Source organism: Hyperolius riggenbachi, chromosome 8, assembly GCF_040937935.1.
Source record: "Hyperolius riggenbachi isolate aHypRig1 chromosome 8, aHypRig1.pri, whole genome shotgun sequence".
In the NCBI taxonomy this organism is placed as follows: domain Eukaryota; kingdom Metazoa; phylum Chordata; class Amphibia; order Anura; family Hyperoliidae; genus Hyperolius; species Hyperolius riggenbachi.
This window is the reverse complement of record NC_090653.1, coordinates 185,511,936-185,532,071: the sequence shown is the minus strand read 5'-3', so window position 1 is coordinate 185,532,071 and position 20,136 is coordinate 185,511,936. Positions and strand designations below refer to the sequence as shown.

The 20,136-nt window shown below is 47.6% G+C and overlaps 1 protein-coding gene across 1 annotated transcript in view; it reads left to right on the top strand.

The window, feature by feature from the left end:
* TRMT12 (tRNA methyltransferase 12 homolog) overlaps positions 1–19,800 on the top strand; it is a 461,498-nt gene extending 441,698 nt beyond the window's left edge. The window contains exon 8 of the mRNA XM_068248040.1: positions 19,416–19,800. Coding sequence (XP_068104141.1) covers positions 19,416–19,790 — 375 coding nt within the window. The 3' untranslated portion in view covers positions 19,791–19,800. The remainder of the gene's footprint in view (positions 1–19,415) is intronic.
* Positions 19,801–20,136: the final 336 nt, after the last annotated feature.

The window sequence follows — 20,136 nt, the reverse complement described above, 5'->3', positions numbered from 1 at the left end:
TTGTAATGAATCAACTTTAAATCCCTTAACAGGAATCAGTTATGGAGGGCAAGTGTGAAGAAGCACGGAAGAGCCGCCGCCATGAGTCAGCGGGGGTCACTCCTCTCAGTGTGAGGCGGCTGTCTCCGTGCAAGGCATGGCGGAGCGCGGAGAAACCGCCGCGTTGGACGCGGCGGTTAGCGCGCATGGCCCCACTTCGGAGACACCGCAGAGCGGTGCTGGTGTGGCTGGGACACGTAGTCCCTCTAGCTTTAGAGTGACGCGCGCGCGCACACTCAGGCAGGGTTTATATTACAGCCAGAAGTGAGTCAGCTGACCAGGCTGGTCAGCTGACTCTGGCTCCACTCCTCATTGGTCCAGCACTTAGGGTGGTGCTGGAGAGATGCCTGTGCATATATACTGCTGGCTGTTCAGTTGCTGGTTGTCTGGCTTTGCGAACACATACGTGGGAGCACTCAGACCTGTAGTCAGATCCTTAAGTGTGCCGGGACCAGCTGGAGCTGTAATCCTACACTTAGCTAGATTCTGTTGATAGCTTAAAGTACTAGTTTGATTGTGATTATCTGTTATGACCCTTTGCCTGCCTGACTATCCTCCTGTACCCTGATCTTGTACCTTGCCATTCTGATACTCTGTTGCCGTACACCGGCTCGTCCATAGACTCTGCATCTGCCTTCTGATTTTGTACCTCGATATTTCTGATACTCTGTTGCCGAACCCAGCCTGTACTTTAGACTCCGCCTTTGCTTTCTGATTCTGTACCTTGTCTGTCCGTGTGGTTACGACCTGATCTGTCCGACCTCGAGAACCGACCTTACTGTTAGAGGCGGTTCCCAGTCCTGATAGTGACACTTCCTCTTGAGTGTCACTCTCGTTCTGACATTCCTTCTCTCAGCCTGACTCCTCCCTCCGGGAGAGTCCAGAAGGAATTGTGCAGTACTCCTTACTGCACTGAGGCTCAGTCCTCTCTATTTTACTGTTTACACCAAACACCACACTCTACTCGGATGAACAGAGGTTAGCTGGTATATCGGATTATCGGTGATACTGCAGATCACTTATAATCTGGTATACATCTGTATTCCCAGTGATACTGCAGATCACCGGTAATCAGATCCTCTCTGTGCTTCACCGATCGTTACAGCAAGTCTGCCATTGTCACCACGGGTAATGGCGGGGGAATCAAGGTTCGATTTCGGTCCGAAGTGGGAGCCTGCTGAGACCCATGCTGTACCTGCCCTGACCGTGCTTTGCAGACCAGGCATCTGTGGTCAAATGGACCCTTGACCCAGCAGAAGACAAACCAAGTCGAAAGCATTTGCCAAGAATGTTTTATGGAGGGCAAGTTTGTCATTTTTTTCAATTGTGTGAAACTGTAGATGGTACTATTGTCTCAGTACCATGGTGACTGACCACGGGTAATGGCCGGGGAATCCGGTTTCTATTGCGTTCCGGAGTTGGAGCCTAAGAAATGGCTACCACCACACATCCAGGCAAGGAGGGCAGCAGGAAGGCATGCCCGCCCCGAGGTAGTGACCAAAAATAACAATACAGGACTCAGGAGGACTTTTAAGGCCCTAATTGTAATGAATCAACTTTAAATCCTTTAACGGGAATCAGTTATGGAGGGCAAGTCTGCCATCCATTTACGTGCAAGTTATGTTATGCACTGACTGCCAGGTATAATACAATGTGCAGTCACAGATGCAGTGAAAGGTATGCAGTGACTGCAAATAGCCGTTTGTGTAGTGACGGCCGTGCTGGACTGGTGCGCACCATGACGAGAGTGCAGGTGACGGTGGCTTTACAGCCCATATGGTCGCCAGGTTGGTGGTGACGGAGAAATCAGTCAAGCGGCCTGCAGGCAGAGATGCTGTGTGGGGACTGACTTAGTCTTCGGTCGTGCAGTAGCCCTCCGGGATCCATGCCTCATTCATTTTAAAAAAGGTGAGGTACTGAACACTGTTGTGACTTAAGCGACTTCTCTTCTCAGTGACAATGCCTCCAGCTGCACTGAAGGTCCATTCTGTCAGGACGTTTGCGGCAGGGCAAGAGAGAAGTTGGATGGCAAATTGGGACAGCTCTGGCCACAGGTCAAGCATGCGCACCCAGTAGACCAAGGGTTCATCGTCGCTGCTTGCTGTGTCTACATCCACGCTTAAGGCCAGGTAGTCGGCTACCTGCCGGCCCAGGCGATGGTGGAGGGTGGATCCGGAAGGGCTACGGCGAGGCGTTGGACTAAAGAAAGTCCGCATGTCCGACATCACCCCGAGATCGCTGGAGCGTCCTGTCCTTGCCTGCGTGGACTTGGGAGGAGAAGGATTACTGCCAGTGGTACCTTTATTGCGTTGTCCTGTCACATCACCCTTAAAAGCATTGTAAAGCATCATTGACAGCTTGTTCTGCAAGTGCTGCATCCTTTCCGCCTTGTGTTGAGTTGATAACAGGTCTGCTACTTTGTGCCTTTACCGAGGGTCTAGTAGCGTGGCCACCCAGTACAGGTCATTCCCCTTGAGTTTTTTGATACGGGGGTCCCTCAACAGGCTGGACAACATGAAAGAGGCCATCTGCACAAAGTTGAATCCAGACGTTCTCTCCATCTCCTCTAGCTCTTCCTCAGTGACGTCACGCAACTTCTCTTCCTCCCCCCAGCCACGAACAATACCACGGGAACGTGGAGCAGCAGAAGCCCCCTGTGATGGCTGCTGCGGTTGTTCTTCTGCCGACGCCTCTTCCTCCTCCACAGAAACACCTTCCTCATCCGAGTCTGACTCCTCTCCTTCCCCACACGACTCCTCCTCTTCCTCCTCCTCCTCCCCCCCCCCCCCCTCTGTGCTGCTGCAGGTGTCGAGGAAACATCTGGTTCGGATGAAAATCACTCCGACGACTCCTGCCGTAACTGTTCCTGTTCACGCTCCTCCACAGCTTCATCCACCACTCGACGCACGGCATGCTCCAGGAAGTAAGCGTAGGGGATCAAGTCGCTGATGGTGCCTTCAGCGTGACTCACCGGGTTGGTCACCTCCTCAAACGGCTTCATGATCCTGCATGCATTTCGCATCAGTGTCCAGTTGTTGGGCCACAACATCCCCATCTTCCCAGATTGTGTCCTTCTACTGTAATTATACAGGTACTGGGTGACGGCTTTCTCCTGGTCTAGCAGGCGAAAGAACATGAGCAGGGTGGAATTCCAGCGAGTCGGGCTATCGCAAATGAGGCGTCTCACCGGCAAGTTGTTTCTCCGCTGAATGTCCGCAAAGCGTGCCATGGCCGTGTAAGACCGCCTGAAATGCCCACACAACTTCCTGGCCTGCTTCAGGACGTCCTCTAAGCCTGGGTACTTTGAGACTAATCTTTGCACGACCAGATTCAGCACATGTGCCATGCAGGGTACATGTGTCAGCTTTCCCAAATTCAACGCGGAAATGAGATTGCTGCCGTTGTCACACACCACGTTGCCAATCTCCAGCTGGTGCGGGGTCAGCCATTGCTCCACCTCTTTGTTAAGAGCAGCCAGGAGAGCTGGTCCAGTGTGACTCGATCCGCTTTGAGGAAAGACATGTCTAAAATGACGTGACACCGTCATACCTCGCATGCAGCGTAGCCTCTGGGGAGATGGGGCTGTGTAGCTGGAGAGGAGGAGATGGCAGCACCGCTAGAGTTGAACTGCCACTCAGCCGAGGAGGTTGACAGCGAAGAGGATGTAGCAGGAGGAGAAGGAGAGGAGGTGGCAGGAGACCTGCCTGCAAGCCGCGGAGGTGTCACAAGTTGGTCCGCTGCGCAGCCACGTACTCCCTGCTTGCCATCGGTCACCAGGTTGACCCAATGGGCTGTGTACATAATGTAGCGGCCCTGCCCGTGCTTGGCAGACCAGGCATCCTTGGTCAGGTGGACCCTTGACCCAACGCTCTTCGCAAGAGATGACACCACTTGCCTCTCAACTGCGCAGTACAGTTTGGGTATGGCCTTTCGTGAAAAATAAGTGCGGCCTGGTATCTTCCACTGCGGTGTCCCAATGGCCACAAATTTACGGAAAGCTTCTGACTCCACCAGCTTATATGGTAATAGCTGGCGAGCTAATAGTTCCGCCACGCCAGCTGTCAGACGTCGGGCAAGAGGGTGACTGGCAGAAATGGGCTTTTTTCGCTCAAAGACTTCCTTCACCGACACCTGGCTACTGCTGTGGGCAGAGGAGCAGGAACCAGTCAAGGGCAGAGGCGGTGTGGAGGAGGGTGGCTGTGAAGGTGCAAGGGAGAAAGCGGATGAAGACGATGCACCTGAAGGAGGAAGAGGAGAAGGAGGGTGGCTTGTCTTTTGGGTGCTGCTTTTCCTCTGGTGTTCTTCCCATTGCTGTTTGTGCCTTTTCTCCAGGTGCCTTCGTAAGGCACTTGTCCCTACATGAGTGTTGGCCTTTCCACGGCTCAATTTTTGGAGGCAGAGAGAACAGATGGCTTTGCTCCGATCTGAGGTACACACGTTAAAAAAATGTCCAAACCGCTGAGCCCCCCTGGGCAGATGGCACTACGGTGGCATCAGCAGCTGACCTTGAAGGGCATGTTGGCTGCCTGTCCATAGCTGGCGATACATGGCGCCGGACACTGCCCCCAGCTGTTTCTAAAGATGAGCTCCCTCTGCTTCTTTCATGGACTCTTCTCCTCCTACTCCTCTCTGGCTCCCCCTCAGAAACTGTCCCCCTGGTCATCTCCTCTATTGGGAACATACGTGGCATCTGTATAATCGTCGTCATAATCCTCCTAACCAGCTTCGCTTTCCTCAGACACCTCCACAACTGCACCAACATCAGGTGCTTCATCATCCCCCTCCTCACACGTTACGTCCATACTATCGCCACCTAACTCAGATGTATGAGGTGGTGTACCTGCGCCTTCTTCTTGTTGTTGCAGTAGTGGCTGTGAATCTGTGATTTCACCACCACCAAATAACTCCTGCGAAGTGTCAAATGCAGCGGATGTGGTGCTTGTTGTAGCGCTGGTGGCTGCGGGAGATGAGGTGTTCTGTGCTAAATACTCAAGCATGTCCTCACAATTTTGGGAAGTGATGGCACGTGCCTTCTTTTGAGCACTGTACTTTGGGCCAGGTCCGCACAAAATAACAGCAACATCACCTTGCACAGACCTGCCGGTGCCAGGTGGCCTTCCTCTGGGTCTACCTCTTCCTCTACCTGGTTTGTCCATTTTGTCCATCTCGGGGGGATGCTAGGTATATGCAGTGAGGTGGGTTCACTCAACCCAAAGGGAGTTATATGCAGTGAGGTGAGTTCACTCAACAAAGGTAGTTATTATATGCAGTGAGGTGAGTTCACTCAACAAAGGTAGTTATTATATTCAGTGAGGTGAGTTCACTGAACACAAAATGTATTTATATGCAGTGAGGTGAGTTCACTCAACAAAGGTAGTTATTATATTCAGTGAGGTGAGTTCACTCAACACAAAAGGTAGTTATATGCAGAGAGGTAAGTTCACTCAACACAAAGGAAGTTATATGCAGAGAGGTGAGTTCACTCAACACAACAGGTACTAGTAGTAGGTATATGCAGTACTGGGTAGTACAATGTGCAGCTCCCTGTCACACACAGGTAGTTACTGAATGTGCTGCTGCTGGCTGGGCTGCTGGCAGTGGCATACACACAGTATGAATTAGCAATGCTGTCTAAGCAACACAAGTTTCAGTTTGACACACATAAAAAAAAAAATACACAACAGGATTAGCTCTGAAAAGAGCTGTTGAATGAGGGGTGCTATTTAAGCAATTAGATTCAGCCAGGAGAAAGTTCACAAGCCAACAGCCTGACTAATCTGTCCCTAGGAGAACAAATCTGCAGCAGCTCGCCCTATTCTGACTAGCAGCAGGCACACGAGTGAGTCTAATGGCTGCCGGAGCCTGCCTTATATAAGGGGGGGGGGGGCTCCAAGGCTGAGTGTAGCCGGATTGGCTACAATGTGCCTGCCGACTGTGATGTAGAGGGTCAAAGTTGACCCTCATAGAGCATTATGGGGCGAATCGAACTTCCGGGAAAGTTCGTCGGCGAAGGCGAACCACTCGAGGTTCGCCGGTGAACCGTTCGGCCCACCTCTACCTGGGATAGGGGAGTGATTTCAGGAGTTGGAAGGGGTGTGGAAAATGGAGGATCTCACTAATCATGCACTGGGTAAATGAGGGGTTCATGAAGAGAGATGGAGACAATGGCAGGAATTCAATGATTTTTGGAAGTTGGCGGAGGGGAGCAATGGGGAGGCCCCGGCTGGGACAGTAAATAACCCTTGAGGTTTGGCGATGACTTAAATGAGCTGAGACGTGGTCTAAGTGAACATAAAAAAGAAATGAGATATGGGTTGGCCCTGTGAGTGGGGAGGGATGGGGAGTAACGATGTGTGAATGATAAATGAGTGAAGATAAGGATTTGCTAGAGGGGGTATATGGGGAGATGTGTAGTTGGATGGATGGATCTAAGGGGAGAGCTTCAGAGGAGGTTCTGGCACCTCCTAGAGGGATAACCTCCTAACAGTTTGTTAGGTATCGATACACTATATTTGTATGAATTTTAAGTATGTAACTTAAAAATGTCTTTTTTTTAAATTGTGAAAAATATTGAAAATAAAGATAGTGTAAAAAAAAGTGCTAGTGCAATGTTAGCTTATGTTCTCACATAAGCGATGAGCTTTCGATCCAATCGCAAATGCGGCTCCTCAACTATTTTCTGAGCGTTTGCAATTCAGTAGAAAGTATAGAGAAATTGCAAAGCGATTTGAATTGCGATTTCCAGAACAGTTACTTTTATGAATAAATACATAGTATTTATTCACATCCCGATCAAAGAGTTCACATCCTGACTGACGTCAGGAAGTGAAACAAAACATTGCTCCACATAAAGTGCTTAGAAAAGCACTTTTCTAAGAGAAAATCGCTCAGAAAGCACTTGTAAAAGCTCTTTAAAAAAACAACTATAAATCGCTCAGCGCTTGCACTAGCATTTACCCTGCTGCAATTACTTATTAAAACTGATTTCCAACAACTATTCAATTTTGTTTGTATATACAGACAAACACTCTTCTCTTTTAGCTTCTTTCAACCTGTTCTCTAACTAACTGTACTTCTCTCCACACATTCTTTGGACGCCTTCAGATGACATCAGTCAGTAAAAAGAAAAAAAGTGGTTACAGCCTTTACTCTGTAACAGTTTACAACTGCTGGAATAAAGAAAAAAAATGGTTACTTTGCCAGGAGTAAAAATGATTCTCCCCATGCCGTGTTTGGAATTTTTACTGCACATCACTGAGAGGATAAGAAGCTTTATTTTTAACCTTCTCCTATCTGTTTTTCCTTTATTCATAAATCACGCTCTAGGAGTCTATTTTGAATTTTTGTTTACAGTTCCTCTTTAACCAGTTGAGGACCACAGGTTTACACCCCCCTAATGACCATGGGATTTTTCACAATTCAGCACACTGCAGCTTTAACAGTTTATTGCTTGGTCATGCAACTTACCACCCAAATAAATCTTACCTCCTTTTCTTGTCACTTGGAGGCCTTTCTTTTGGAGGTCTCTGATCGCTGTCGTGTTTTGTTAGTTTTTTGTTTTTTAATTAAAGTGCCTTTTTTTTAATTGCTCTAGTTCCCCCTCCTTCCCCACTTCCCTCCTAAATTGACCCTGGACGGCGATTCCAATGTTTTAGGCCGATCTCCTGTAATAAGGTGACATTGGCATTTGAGATTTGAGGTAGCAATGGACCTGTGCCCTCTTGATCTGGGAATTTAACGTTCCATGATACAACTTTCATGTTAGCCGGGTTCAAGTTAGAAATGACTGACTAAAGGGCTAATTGCTGCCATCAAAGCCACAGACCTGGAGACAGCTTTATACAGAGTAAATAACAACAATTCAGCTTGAACCTGACGCCTCAGAGAGAGAGAGCAACAACCAAAAACCCTGTAAGCTCTTCAGCTTATTTTGCAACAGTGAAAAATATACAAAAATAGATAAATGAAAAACCAAAACAGTTCAGAACCTGATGTTCTCCCTAACCATGGGGCAAGAGTAAGTTGTAATGTAAGTAGTAAGTAATATAATATAAGAAACAGTAGGAATTGGAAGGAGAAAATAACACGTAATTCACTTCTTCCCTGCATATGTAAAGAATTGTAGCATCCGAAGCCTGCAGCGACAGGCTACAGTGGTTATTGTTAGTTGTTCCCAGTCAATCAGGGTCACCTCCGGGTGATTTGCATTGTGGAGTGGCAGAGAGGTCTAGGGATGAGACTTTGGAGTGTAAGTATTTGTCTGCATCCTTGGGAGTTTTAAACAAACAAGTTTGTCTATTTTCCTATGTTATTCTCAGGACAGCTAGGTAGAGTAAGGCAAACTTAATGTGTCTCTGAGCAATGAAAGAGCATGGGTCACCCTAAGAGAATAATCATTAAACAACCATTTCTCCAGGTCTCCTCCAGAATGGCCGATAGCTTGAGAGAACACCGATCCCTCCCACCAAGGAAACACAGACCACTAGTCATTTGCATAGTAATTAGTCACCCTATATCCCAGCGCAGCCTGCCTCCTACCCTCAGTTTTCACTGTGTTTCCTAGCTGCTAGGACACAGACCGTGCAAGTTAATAGAGGAATTGGGGCTCCTTGTGCTGAGTCGTTAAGGGCTTCCTTTCCTAGGGGTTTGTTGGGGCAGAAGATCGGTAGTATGGTGGCTCTGGAATTGTGTTGCAGGGCAGACATGCTGGTGTAAGTGTGGAGCTTACCGGGTGTCTAGATGTAAAGGGCTGCGACGGCTTCCCCGATCATCCCGGACCATGCGGCTCTCTGTCAGTGGAGTAGCGTCCAGATGTGGCTAACGCGCATGTCCATGACCCAGCATGTCACGCGCACAGCACCGCGGTGACGTCACGGGAGGACGGCTCTTCCACTGACCTCGGCTTCCCCTCATTTCTCGGCCACCGGAGACGCTCGGTGGGGCCTTGTAATGCAGGCCATAGGAGCATCTAGCCTCATGAAGGTCACCCAGGTGTTTTCCCACCTTTTGCACTCTGCGGAAATGTTACTGGGTTTTAGCCAGTAAGCAAAATGGAGGCTGGTCCTGGGCGGGCTATTTAAGAGCCGGTCATCAGTGAGAAGAGGCTCTATAAGGAAAATGGATCAAACTAACATTGTTCCTGCAGAGTCAGCAAAAAAAGTTGTTTCCGGGCCTCCTAAGGGTGCTCCTGCTGCAACTCAGGTATGTGGGTCCCTTACAAGCCGGATGCATGTAACACTGTGCTTGTTTAAGGGGCTCTATATTTACTTGCATTTATGTTTGTTTATTTTCAGGATAAAACAACAGACAAATCTGCATCCCTAAAGCACAAGAATAAGTCTAGATGTAATGGATGTACAGCCAAATTAGCCAGAATTTGGAATAAAGTTTTATGTCAGAAATGTTTAGAAGACTGTGCAGGTGCTTCTAGCAACGACTTATCTAAGACAATTAAAGATTTCTTTAGGACAGAGATGCATTCTACCTTTCAAGTCTTGAGAGATGCAATGATTGACAAACAGACTGCTATACAATCCACTGCTTCCAATGTCAGTAGTCAGGTGAATAATTTGACAGTTATTGAAGAGGATGAGCTTGCATCAGTTTCTTCTAGGGGGGAAGAGGACGATTTGGCCTCTACCCAGGATTCTGATCAAATCTCTAAAGTGACTCGCTTTTTGTTTAGTGCAGAAGAGACGGTAGAATTGCTGAAAGCTATTTATGACAGTGAACAGATCCCTGAAAAGGTACAAGAAGTTTCTGTTCAGGATGAAATTTATAAGGGATTAGAGACTCCTACCTCCAGAACATTCCCTGTTCACAAAGCTCTGAACCAGATTATTAATGAACAGTGGAAGGAGCCAGAACGCAGGTTTGCGATTCCAAAATCCTTTAAGAGGAGGTTTCCCTTTGAGGACTCGAAAATAGAAAGATGGAATAAGTTACCAAAATTAGACGTAGCCCTCTCACAGTTTTCTAAGGATGCTGATTTATCCTTCGAGGATACAGGTGCACTGAAGGATCCTCTGGATAAGAGGGTGGAGACGGATGCTAAATGAGCTTGGGAGGCAATCTCGTTTACGTTTAAGCCTTCAATTTCTACAGTTTGTATTTCCAGAAATTGAATTGCCTGTGTGGACGAGCTACACTAATTGATAGCGGTGGGTACCCCGCAAGAGCAATTACTAGAGGCCATTTCCATTATCGCTAGGGCCTTGGCTTCTATTGCGGATGCTGTAGTTGAGTCTCTAAGTGCATCTGCTAAAGCGACGGCACTGGTAAATTCTATTCGTAGAGCAATCTGGCTCAGAACATGGGAGAGTGACATTACCTCAAAAAGTAGAGTGTGTGCAATGTAATTTGAAGGAAACCTGTTATTTGGCAAAGGGTTGGAGACGGTTCTTTTTAGATCGACTGACAAAAAATTGAAGTTTCCGGATAAAAGAAAGAAACTTCAAGCCAGGAAGTTTTTTCGAGACCAGGGGTTCACTCAGGCTAGAGGCAGAGGTCAGGAACCCAGTCGTAGAGATTATTTCCTTAGGGGTCGAGGCAGAGGTAGCAACATTATTGTACCTTCCTTTTGTGAAAATCCTAGATCAGATAGAGAGGAAGCTTTCCATTCATTGGGCATTAGGAGAGCTATTTTGATTTATTTGCAAAGGACAAGAGACTGGAGAAAGTCAAATAATTTACTTATTTTATTTATGGGACAAAAGAAAGGTTGTCAGGCGACCAAGACCACCATCTCAAGGTGGATAAGGCAGGTTATTGTGCAGTGCTATCAAATGGCAGACAGGGAGCTACCCTTACAAGTGAGAGCGCATTCCACTAGGTCCCTATCTACATCATGGGCAGAAAGAGCAGGGGCATCAATTGATCAAATATGCAGAACGGCAACATGGTCAAACCCATCTACGTTCATCAGGCACTACAGAATTGATCTCCATTCAAATCGGGACGTCTCATTTGGAAGGAAGGTGCTGCAAGCGGTAGTCCCTCCCTGAAAGTGAGTAAAATAAATTTACGGGTTCTCTGTGGTCTCTCAAGCTATCGGCCATCCTCGAGGACGCCTGGAGAAAATACCCTTTAGACTTACCGGTAATTGGGATTTCTAGGAGTCCTCCAGGACGGCCTCGCCTATACCCTCCCTCGCTTGCTGGGGGCTGGGAAATTATAACTTTATAGACATACGTCTACACATTGGGATGGTATGTTGGGCGCACCAGAAGTTACTCTGTGATAAACTGAGGGTAGGAGGCAGGGTGCGCTGGGATATAGGGTGACTGATTACAATGCAAATGACTAGTGGTCTGTGTTTCCTTGGTGGGAGGGATCGGTGTACTCTTAGGCTATCGGCCATCCTGGAGGACTCCTAGAAATCCTAATTACCGGTAAGTCTAAAGGGGATTATCAGCATGTCCATTTAGTCAAGGGGTGCATTGCGAGATATATATAAAGGCTCATAGGATCTTAATTTTATTGCCATAGGCCAGGTGGCAAATCATTATCAGTCTGGAAGGGCTTTTTAGCAGTGTTTACACGAGGAGGACATTCGCTTGACTTGAAAGTGCCCTGAGAGCTCCAATAGCTGAGGTAACGGATTGACATAAAAGTCAATGAGCATGTTGGGGCGACATGTTTCAGGGAGGCCCAGATACATTATTGTAAGAGGAGGAGAGGCTGGCACTGCAGTTCAACATTTATTGGCAAAATACAATACAAGTGCCAGCGGTGCGAAACGATCGTCTGCAGGGGGACCCGGACATGGTGCCCACTCAGCCGCCAATAGCGTTCATCTGATATCAAGGACTGTAAGTGTTTTTACCTATTTTGCCAATAAACTTTGAACTGCAGTGCCAGCCTCACCTCTCCTCCTCTTACTACATTTATGCTAACAGCACTTAGGCTTGAGCACACTTTTTAAAGGGGCCAACTCTTACTTCAGTCTGACAATCCTTACAGATAAGTTCAGTGCTCTGCTGCAGCTTCTGAGAGTGCTGGAATTCTGCACCCTTTTCTCCTTTGTACTACATACATTGTTGCACCACAACCTGTTCTCAAGGTCCTCAGTCTAGTTGTGATATGTGTTTTCAGAATCAGAATCTTTTATTTCGCCAAGTACAACGGGGGGTTGTACCCGGAATTGTTTTTGGCTCATACAGGGTCGGTGATGGTACAAACACATACATGCGAACTACACACATACAGTCATATACAGTATAGTACAAAGTAAACATATACCTATGTGTACATACGGCACATAACTTTAGTGAAGGACGCGTGGGGAAGTCTGGAGTGCTATGTGAGGGGAGCAGCCACATCTATCGGCGGCGCTCGCTCTGCAGCAGTTCCAGATGCCCCGCAGTGTGTCCTGGAAAAGAGTGGATAGAGAGAGAGAGAGAAGGGATAGCTAAGAGAGAATGAGGAAAGAAAGAGAGAACCAAAGCAAGAGGTGAGAGACAGAGGCAGAGAGTCCCTTAGGGCTGCAGATTGAAACTCGCCTGGGTACAGTCCAACAAACAGTCCCAATCAGTCCGATGGTGGTTGCAGGCAGAGGGGACCCGGTGCTTCTGGGAGCAAAAAGAGCCAGTGACCGCAGAGGCCGATGGAGCTGGTGGCTGAACTGGTGGAGGAGGGACTGGCAGCCAAGTGGCCTGGCCACTAGGCCAGGAGGAGCCCAGTAAGTTCATCGGTGGATGGCTAATCCTTCCAGGAGACAGGGATGGGGGACCGACTTGGGGGCACAGCGAGGATATCAGGCTCACCTGGGTAGGGCAGCAGTGATGTGCCACCAGGGATTGATGTGATCTCCCCTGAGGCCTGGACAGATGTGGAGGCATCCTGTATGTGCCTGAGTGGCTTCCTGGCAGCAGCGGTGGTGGATCGGGGGCAGGGCGAAGTAGAGCAGTGCTTGGGCCTATGGTCACTCCATGTGGGTGGCGGCGGCCGCTCAGCTGATGGTATCCCGGCAATCACACCCTGCAAGTCAGGCATGTGTACGATCCCCAGTGCCTTCCTTCCCCACCACTGACCAGCCTCATCTCAAATCACTCCATTGTAGGTACACCAATCCCCTCTGGGCCGCAGCGGTGGAGCGGTCCGCATGTCCCTGCGATGATGCCTGGCAGCAACAGTGCAGCATGCCCTCGATGAGGAGCCTCCGAGTCCTCAGATGGCAGCAGGGCAGCCACATGCCTCCGGCGGCGTCTGGTTGCTCCGGCTACTGAGCCGTAGCTGCGCCAGTGTGGGTCAGGCAGCCTCCGAGTCCCTGGATCGCGTCAGAGCAGCCACATGTCTCTGGCTGGCTGGCTGCCCCAGCAGCAGAGTTGTGGCTGCACCTCTGTGGGTCTCCGTTCCTCCCAGGCAGAGCGGCAGCGTGAAGGAGATGGGTCCCTTTCTGCAGCAACGAGCAGCCAGCTCGCGGCAGGAGCAGTCCAAGCATTGGTGGTGGGAGAGCACAGGGGCCTGAACAGCTGATCGCATGATCAGCTAGAAGCTCACAGCTCAGACCCAGGAGCTCTGTGCCTGTATCAGCACGACTCCGCCTGCCTCCGCTTGTCTCCCACGGCATCCCCGCATCCTCCCCTATAGATTAGGGGGGGATTGGGGAGTAAAAATCTTAGGAAAGTGATAGGAAGGAAAAGAAGAGACCGGAGCCCTGTGGCCGTGGCTGTCGATGCAGCGCCATCTTGATGGAAGAGCAGAGGATCTCAAATGTGTTGAATGCTTCCTCACACTGCAGGATCCCCTGTTCTTCATCTATTCTGGCTTCCTGTGTGCCTCTTGCGTAATGCCTGCTAGCGTTTTGGAAATGGCTGCCAACACTGTAGCTTGTAACTCAGGTGCTAGGATCCTCATTACCTCCCGTGCCATTGTATTCTAATTAATATGGGGGGGACTGTGTTACCGTTCTCAGAAGGCACATCGGACGCATTGTCCAAAGCTGGCTGTAAAGGATCATCCTTGGAGCAGTGGCCACACTTCCCGGGGCCAGGTGCCATCTTCCACGTGTCTGGAAGTGGTAGGTTTCCTGTCTCTTGCTAGTGGACCGTATAAGGATATCTATGGAGAGGTGTCTCTGGATGCTAAGAGTGTAAGCCGCTTGGTCAAGTAAGAACCAGTCAGCCTGTCTGTTTAATCAGAGCTCTGCTTCTCCCCTTCTCACATGCAGGCACTGGAGCTGGAAGTCATTGTGGCTTTTTAGTAAGGCCCATGCTGAACATCAGGCCCCCCAAAAAACAGTTATTTCACAGGTGTTTGTGGGGTTCTAACTTGATGCAAATTAGGTGGGAATAGCTGCTCTAAATTGTTTGGCGGAAAAATGTTGGTCTGTTTAGTAATGTACTGCAGAAATGTAAGCATTAGAATCAATTTGAGTGACGTCACACTTTACAGGGTTCATTTGGCAGGGAAAGATCTCTAGGATTAGCTATAAATTTCTAACCAGGGATAAGACAAGAAGAACTTTTAGGGCACCTAAAGTTTTGCAACTTAAACCTCTTGCAATGCCTGTCAGATCTCCTATTTTCCTTCAGCCACTATACCTCAATCTAGTGACGTAGCTCGGAGCTCGGCCCACGGTCTTCACCTATACACAGGCCCCCGCTTGAACAGGACACTGAATATGTCTCCTGACTTCGGGTGCCCCCAGGTCTTAACGTGCAAGGTATAGCTGCTGAGGCCAGGAAAACCAGAGTATCACCAGAGCAAGCAAGACTATGCAGCTGGGTGATATTAGGTAACAGAGCGGAATGCTCTTGTGGAGTATATTACACAGTTCACACCAGGAGCTATTAACAAGGGAGCAAGATTGCTCAGAGCGATCGCAGCACTGAACATCTGATGTCCACCACACTGAGTAACAAGGACTGGCAACAGACAGACAGATGGAATGCTTGCCAATGTAATCGCTGCCTCAGCGATAGCAGACATCCACACTGGCACGGACAAGACAAACAAGTAGGAGCGTAACTAATAGAAACCACTGCTATAGTCATGGCCACAGGAACAGGACCAGCAGGAACAGACCGACAAAAGTTTTTTTGCCAATCTAATTGCTGCCCCAGCAATAGCAAACATTCACACAGGTTCAGACAAAACAAACAGGAAGGAACGTAACTACTAGCAACCACAGCTATAGTTACGTCCACAGGAACAGAACTAGCAGGAATACTACCAGTCACCAACGTGGTGAAGGCAGTCTCCAAGCTATCAGGATAGGAAATTCTTCACTGTGGCTGGATAGTGTAATGGTTAAGGGCTCTGCCTCTGACACAGGAGACCTGGGTACGAATCTTGGCTCTGCCTGTTCAGTAAGCCAGCACCTATTCAGTAGGAGACCTTGGGCAAGTCTCCCTAACACTGCTACTGCCTATAGAGCACGTCCTAGTGGCTGCAGCTCTGGCGCTTTGAGTCCGCCAGGAGAAAAGCGCAATATAAATGTTCTGTGTCTGTTTGTTCACTATACCCCCGCGGGTGCATTGAACGTCCAAGCAGGCAAGGCAATACCATTCAAAACTTAACACAAGGAACCCAGCAGTCAACTAAGGCAAAGCTGAACACTATGACGGGCAAGGTGTGAGATGAGGAGAAGGCTTTTCTATGGACACCAGCCAATGAGAGCAGACATGCAAATTCCCACACAGCTGAAGGCAAGGCAATACCACACAGGCAAGGCAATACCATTCAATACTTAACACAAGGAACCCAGCAGTCAACTAAGGCAAAGCTGAACACTATATGACTATAGCAGTGGTTTTCATAACGGGCAAGGTGTGAGAGGAGGAGAAGGCTTTTCTATGGACACCAGCCAATGAGAGCAGACATGCAAATTCCCACACAGCTGAATGGTAATCACTCAAAACTGATTGAATGCTGCAAGCTGACTGTGAATGGAAAGGACTCTCATTACAAATGCACGCCAAATTATGCAACAACATGCATGTAAGAAATCCATAGCTGTCTGGCTGCACTTCAACTGCAGCAAGCCATAGGTGGATTCATGACAACATCCTGAGCTACTCTGAACTGCAGAGTGATTGCAGATGGCAATGAGACTTATTGTGAATGCAATCACAACTAAGCAACCAAATGCAAGCAGGGAAATCAAAACTGCTTGGTTGCAGCTCCACTGCAACCGACAGGACATGCTACAGGAGGGATCCTTACACCCTCTACACTTTATTTGCAGATAGCTCAACTAGATGGGTGGATCTAGATCTGGTTAAACCTTTCCCTTTGGCTAGCTTGCTCTGGGCAAGGAAACTATGCCTTCCGGGGCATGCCAATTCCAGATAATCGGGGAATTTCTTCTTTTATGGAAATCCCTATTGAAGAGATTGAATCTACTCCAATCTATAACCTGAAGGAATCTCTGTTGTTTAATGAAGATTCTCCCCTCGAGCTGTAAAATAGAGGGATAGCGATCATGGCTATCAAAGGGCATCTTGCTGGAACTTATTACTCAGGACAGTGTTCTGCTTTCATGCATGTGACTGCAAGAGAATTTTGATTTCTACTTCAGAACTGTTCACTATCTACAGATTAGGGGATTTTTTAAAGAAAGTCTGTAGGGAAGGGATTGACATAGACGCTTTTCCTGTAGAGGGCGTGTTTCAGTCTTCTACCCATTGACCAGGTCTCATATTGTATATTTATTTGAAATTGTGGTATTGCTTTATTGCAGATTGTAGCTCAAGCTAAGGTTGGTAGTCCTGTCTCTCTGTGTTTGTTACGTGGCAAATCCTTCCTTCCTTCCACCCCTTCCTTTCTTGCTTTCTTTCTTTCCCTTTCCGTATTTACACATGTTGCACCTTAGGCAAATTTCTGGTTCAAGTTGGGGTCTTAAGTTGCCACCTATGGTCCTGGGCAAAGTGAGTCGGGATGGCTCACTGTGAACTTTTGCAACCTCGTAAGCAGTAGCCTTGTTAGGCTTTACAGGTCTACTAGGCCCCTGCAGTGTCCCACTCCAGCCCTTTATTTCCTGACCATGAACCTTAAAATAACTGTGTTGTGTTATGATTGAATGTATTTTGCCATGCTTTCACAGATACATTTTGTTTTTACCTGTTGATAGTGATGGGCCGAATATCAAATTTTGGGTACGTGAATTTCAAATCCAAATCTCCGCAAAAATTTGCGAATCTGGAGAATCTGTGAATCTCCATAGACTTCAATGGCAGGCGAATGGCCGTCATTATGTGCTAGAAGCACCAAATTTTCTGTGTGTGTGTGTGAGTGATCGTGGGGGGGTTGGGGGGTTGTGTCAGTGAATACAAGAGTAAAGAAAAATTCAAAAAGACCTTATAGTTTTTGAGAAAATCGATTTTACAGTTTCATAGGAAAAAAGAATACATTTAAATGCGGTAAATGACAGATAATGTAGCAGACCTAACGGTAGTGTAAATTGACATATATCAAAAGAAAGAGCAATGACTTTTCTGTATGCAGTGCCAAGCCTCCCCCACCCAGAGCCCTTGCCCAATACATGGGCTAACAACGCCCTGGGGAGGTTCATGGTGGCATCTGGGAGTCCCTTTTAAGAAGAAATGAGTATAGTTGTACAAAGTACCCCTTACCCATTTCCACAAAGGGTTAAATGAGTAAAAAACACATCAACGAGAAAAGTCCTTTATTTTCTTAATTAACCAGAAATACTTACCTGTACCTTTAAGAAAATGTTCCCACTCCAAAATCCTCGGAAAAGGTCCCATGCCAGTATCCCCTATCGTGCAACCTTCATTAAGTTGATTGAAGATCTCCGCGCAACCGATGCCAAACACCGCCGCTCCCCGCGCGCACAAATGGGGAGCCTTGGAGCCAAATTCAAAGATGCTTTGAACTCTGCTATACTATTAACAGACCAATGGGGAGCCTAGGAACCAAATTCAAAGACATCCATGGCTACAATTACTAGGTAATGCCCAGTGATGTTGACCCAGGGATTTTATCTGATTGCCATCTGGCAATTTTTTCCCTTTTGGGGCTAATTGGACCATGCCTTGTAAGGGTTTTTCACCTGCCTCTGGAACAACAGGGATATGTGAGGGAGCAGGCTGGTGTTGTACTTTGTTCTCTGGTTGAACTCGATGGACGTATGTCTTTTTTTCAACCCAAATAACTATGTAACTATGATGCTTTAAGCTCTGCTATACTAAGTATAGCAGAGCTGTGTCTCCCTCCACAGCTTTACGCTCTCCTCCCCGCACACTGCACCTCTTGCCCCTAGCTATACTGGCACCCTGATAGGTGCTATGGGTGCTCCAGGGTGCCAGTGTAGGTGGGGGCGATAGGTGCAGTGCGCGGGGAGGAGAGCAGAAAGCTGTGGCGGGAGACGGAGGGAGATACAGCTCGGCTATACTAAGTAGTATAGTAAAGCTGTGTGGCGGTGTGTTGCGTCCGTTGCTCAGAGATCTTCAATCAATGTAACAAGAAGGTTGCAAATTAGAGGATACTGGAGTGGGACCTTTTACGAGGATACTGGCGTGGGAACATTTTCGTAAAGGTACAGGTAAGTATTTCTGGTTAATTAATAACATCAAGGACTTTTCTTGTTGTGTTTTTATTTCATTTAACCCTTTGTGGAAATGGGTACTTTGTACAACTATACTCATTTCTCCTAGGAGGGGGGCGGGCATCGGGGGGGGGGCCCTTCTTAAAGGGGACTCCGGGATGCCATCATGACCCCTCCCCCCCAGGTGTCATTGGCCCCCACCTCCTCCTGGGGCACCGGAGGTGGGGAAGAGCCCCTTGTCCATGAATTGGACAATAGGAGTGAGGGAGGCTTGGCCGCCCCTCCCCCCCGAGCCCCCCATACTATGGGCTATGCGGGCTGGTACAGCTCATGGTGCGAAGCCCCATTTGGCTGGGGCTCCGTATTCTGGCTATCCCAGCTTGCATGGGAGATAAGGGGTTAAAGAGGCTTGGGAGGAGGGACCCCACGTCTATTTTTCTTAAATTTCCCACACTGAACATTAAAAAAAAAATTAGGTAAAGTTGCCAGGGATCTTTATACAGCCATATTGCGGCTGTATATTGATCCCTGGACTTCAGAGGGGTTTCAAGGGGATCAGTACGCACATGAAATTCATTGCCCTTACTTTTGATATACGTAAATGTACACCACCACTACATTTGCTACATTATCTGTCATCTGCCACATTAAATGTATTATTTTTTCCTATGAAACTTTAAAATTGATTTTGTCAAAAATGATGGTCTTTAAAAAAAAAAAATGTTACTCTTGTACCCACTGATACCCCCCCCCCCTAACTGTTGATTGCCTTGTTTATGGGCGCGCTTTGTTTGACGTTGACAGCATGGTTTGTATACTTAAAGAAAACTTTCTATTAAAAAGTCGCATTTTGGTTACTTCCTAGGTGGCCTTAAGAGATGTGGCTGACCGTGTGAATCTGGGCCTGATCCCTACATCAGAAGCAGGATACCCAATAGCTTGTAAAGTCTTGAAGAAAAACTCAGGTGGAGTGCTACACATACATCATAATGTCTCCTGTTATCCTAGTAAACAAGAATTGAACATAAAGAATGCTGAAAAGGATTCTAAGAGTTGGAAGAAATTTAAGTGGAGAAAATGTGCAGAATTTACAGAAATGAAAATCCAGAATATGCTCGAACAAGTCCATGGCACTCAGTGGAAAACAAATATTTTGAATATTCATAAAGTTAAATCCTATGCACCTCATGTGGATCATATAGTTGTGGACCTTGAATGCCGGCCTTTATTAAACCTGTGATGGTACATTACTTTCTTTGAATATGTTTTTTCTGACCATCAGCATTTATTTATTTTCTTTATAATTTAGTACAGATTGTAGAGGAGACCCCTATATAGCGCGTCACTCTGCTCATACATTTTCTAGCATTCAAGATGGTAGTTTAAGTGCAAACCAGCTCACACACCTACACAGATTCTGTCTGCCTCCACATGTATTTCAGCAAATGCATATACAGTGGGTTGCAAAAGTATTCGGCCCTCTTGAAGTTTTCCACATTTTGTCACATTACTGCCACAAACATGCATCAAGTTGATTGGAATTCCACGTGAAAGACCAATATAAAGTGGTGTACATGTGAGAAGTG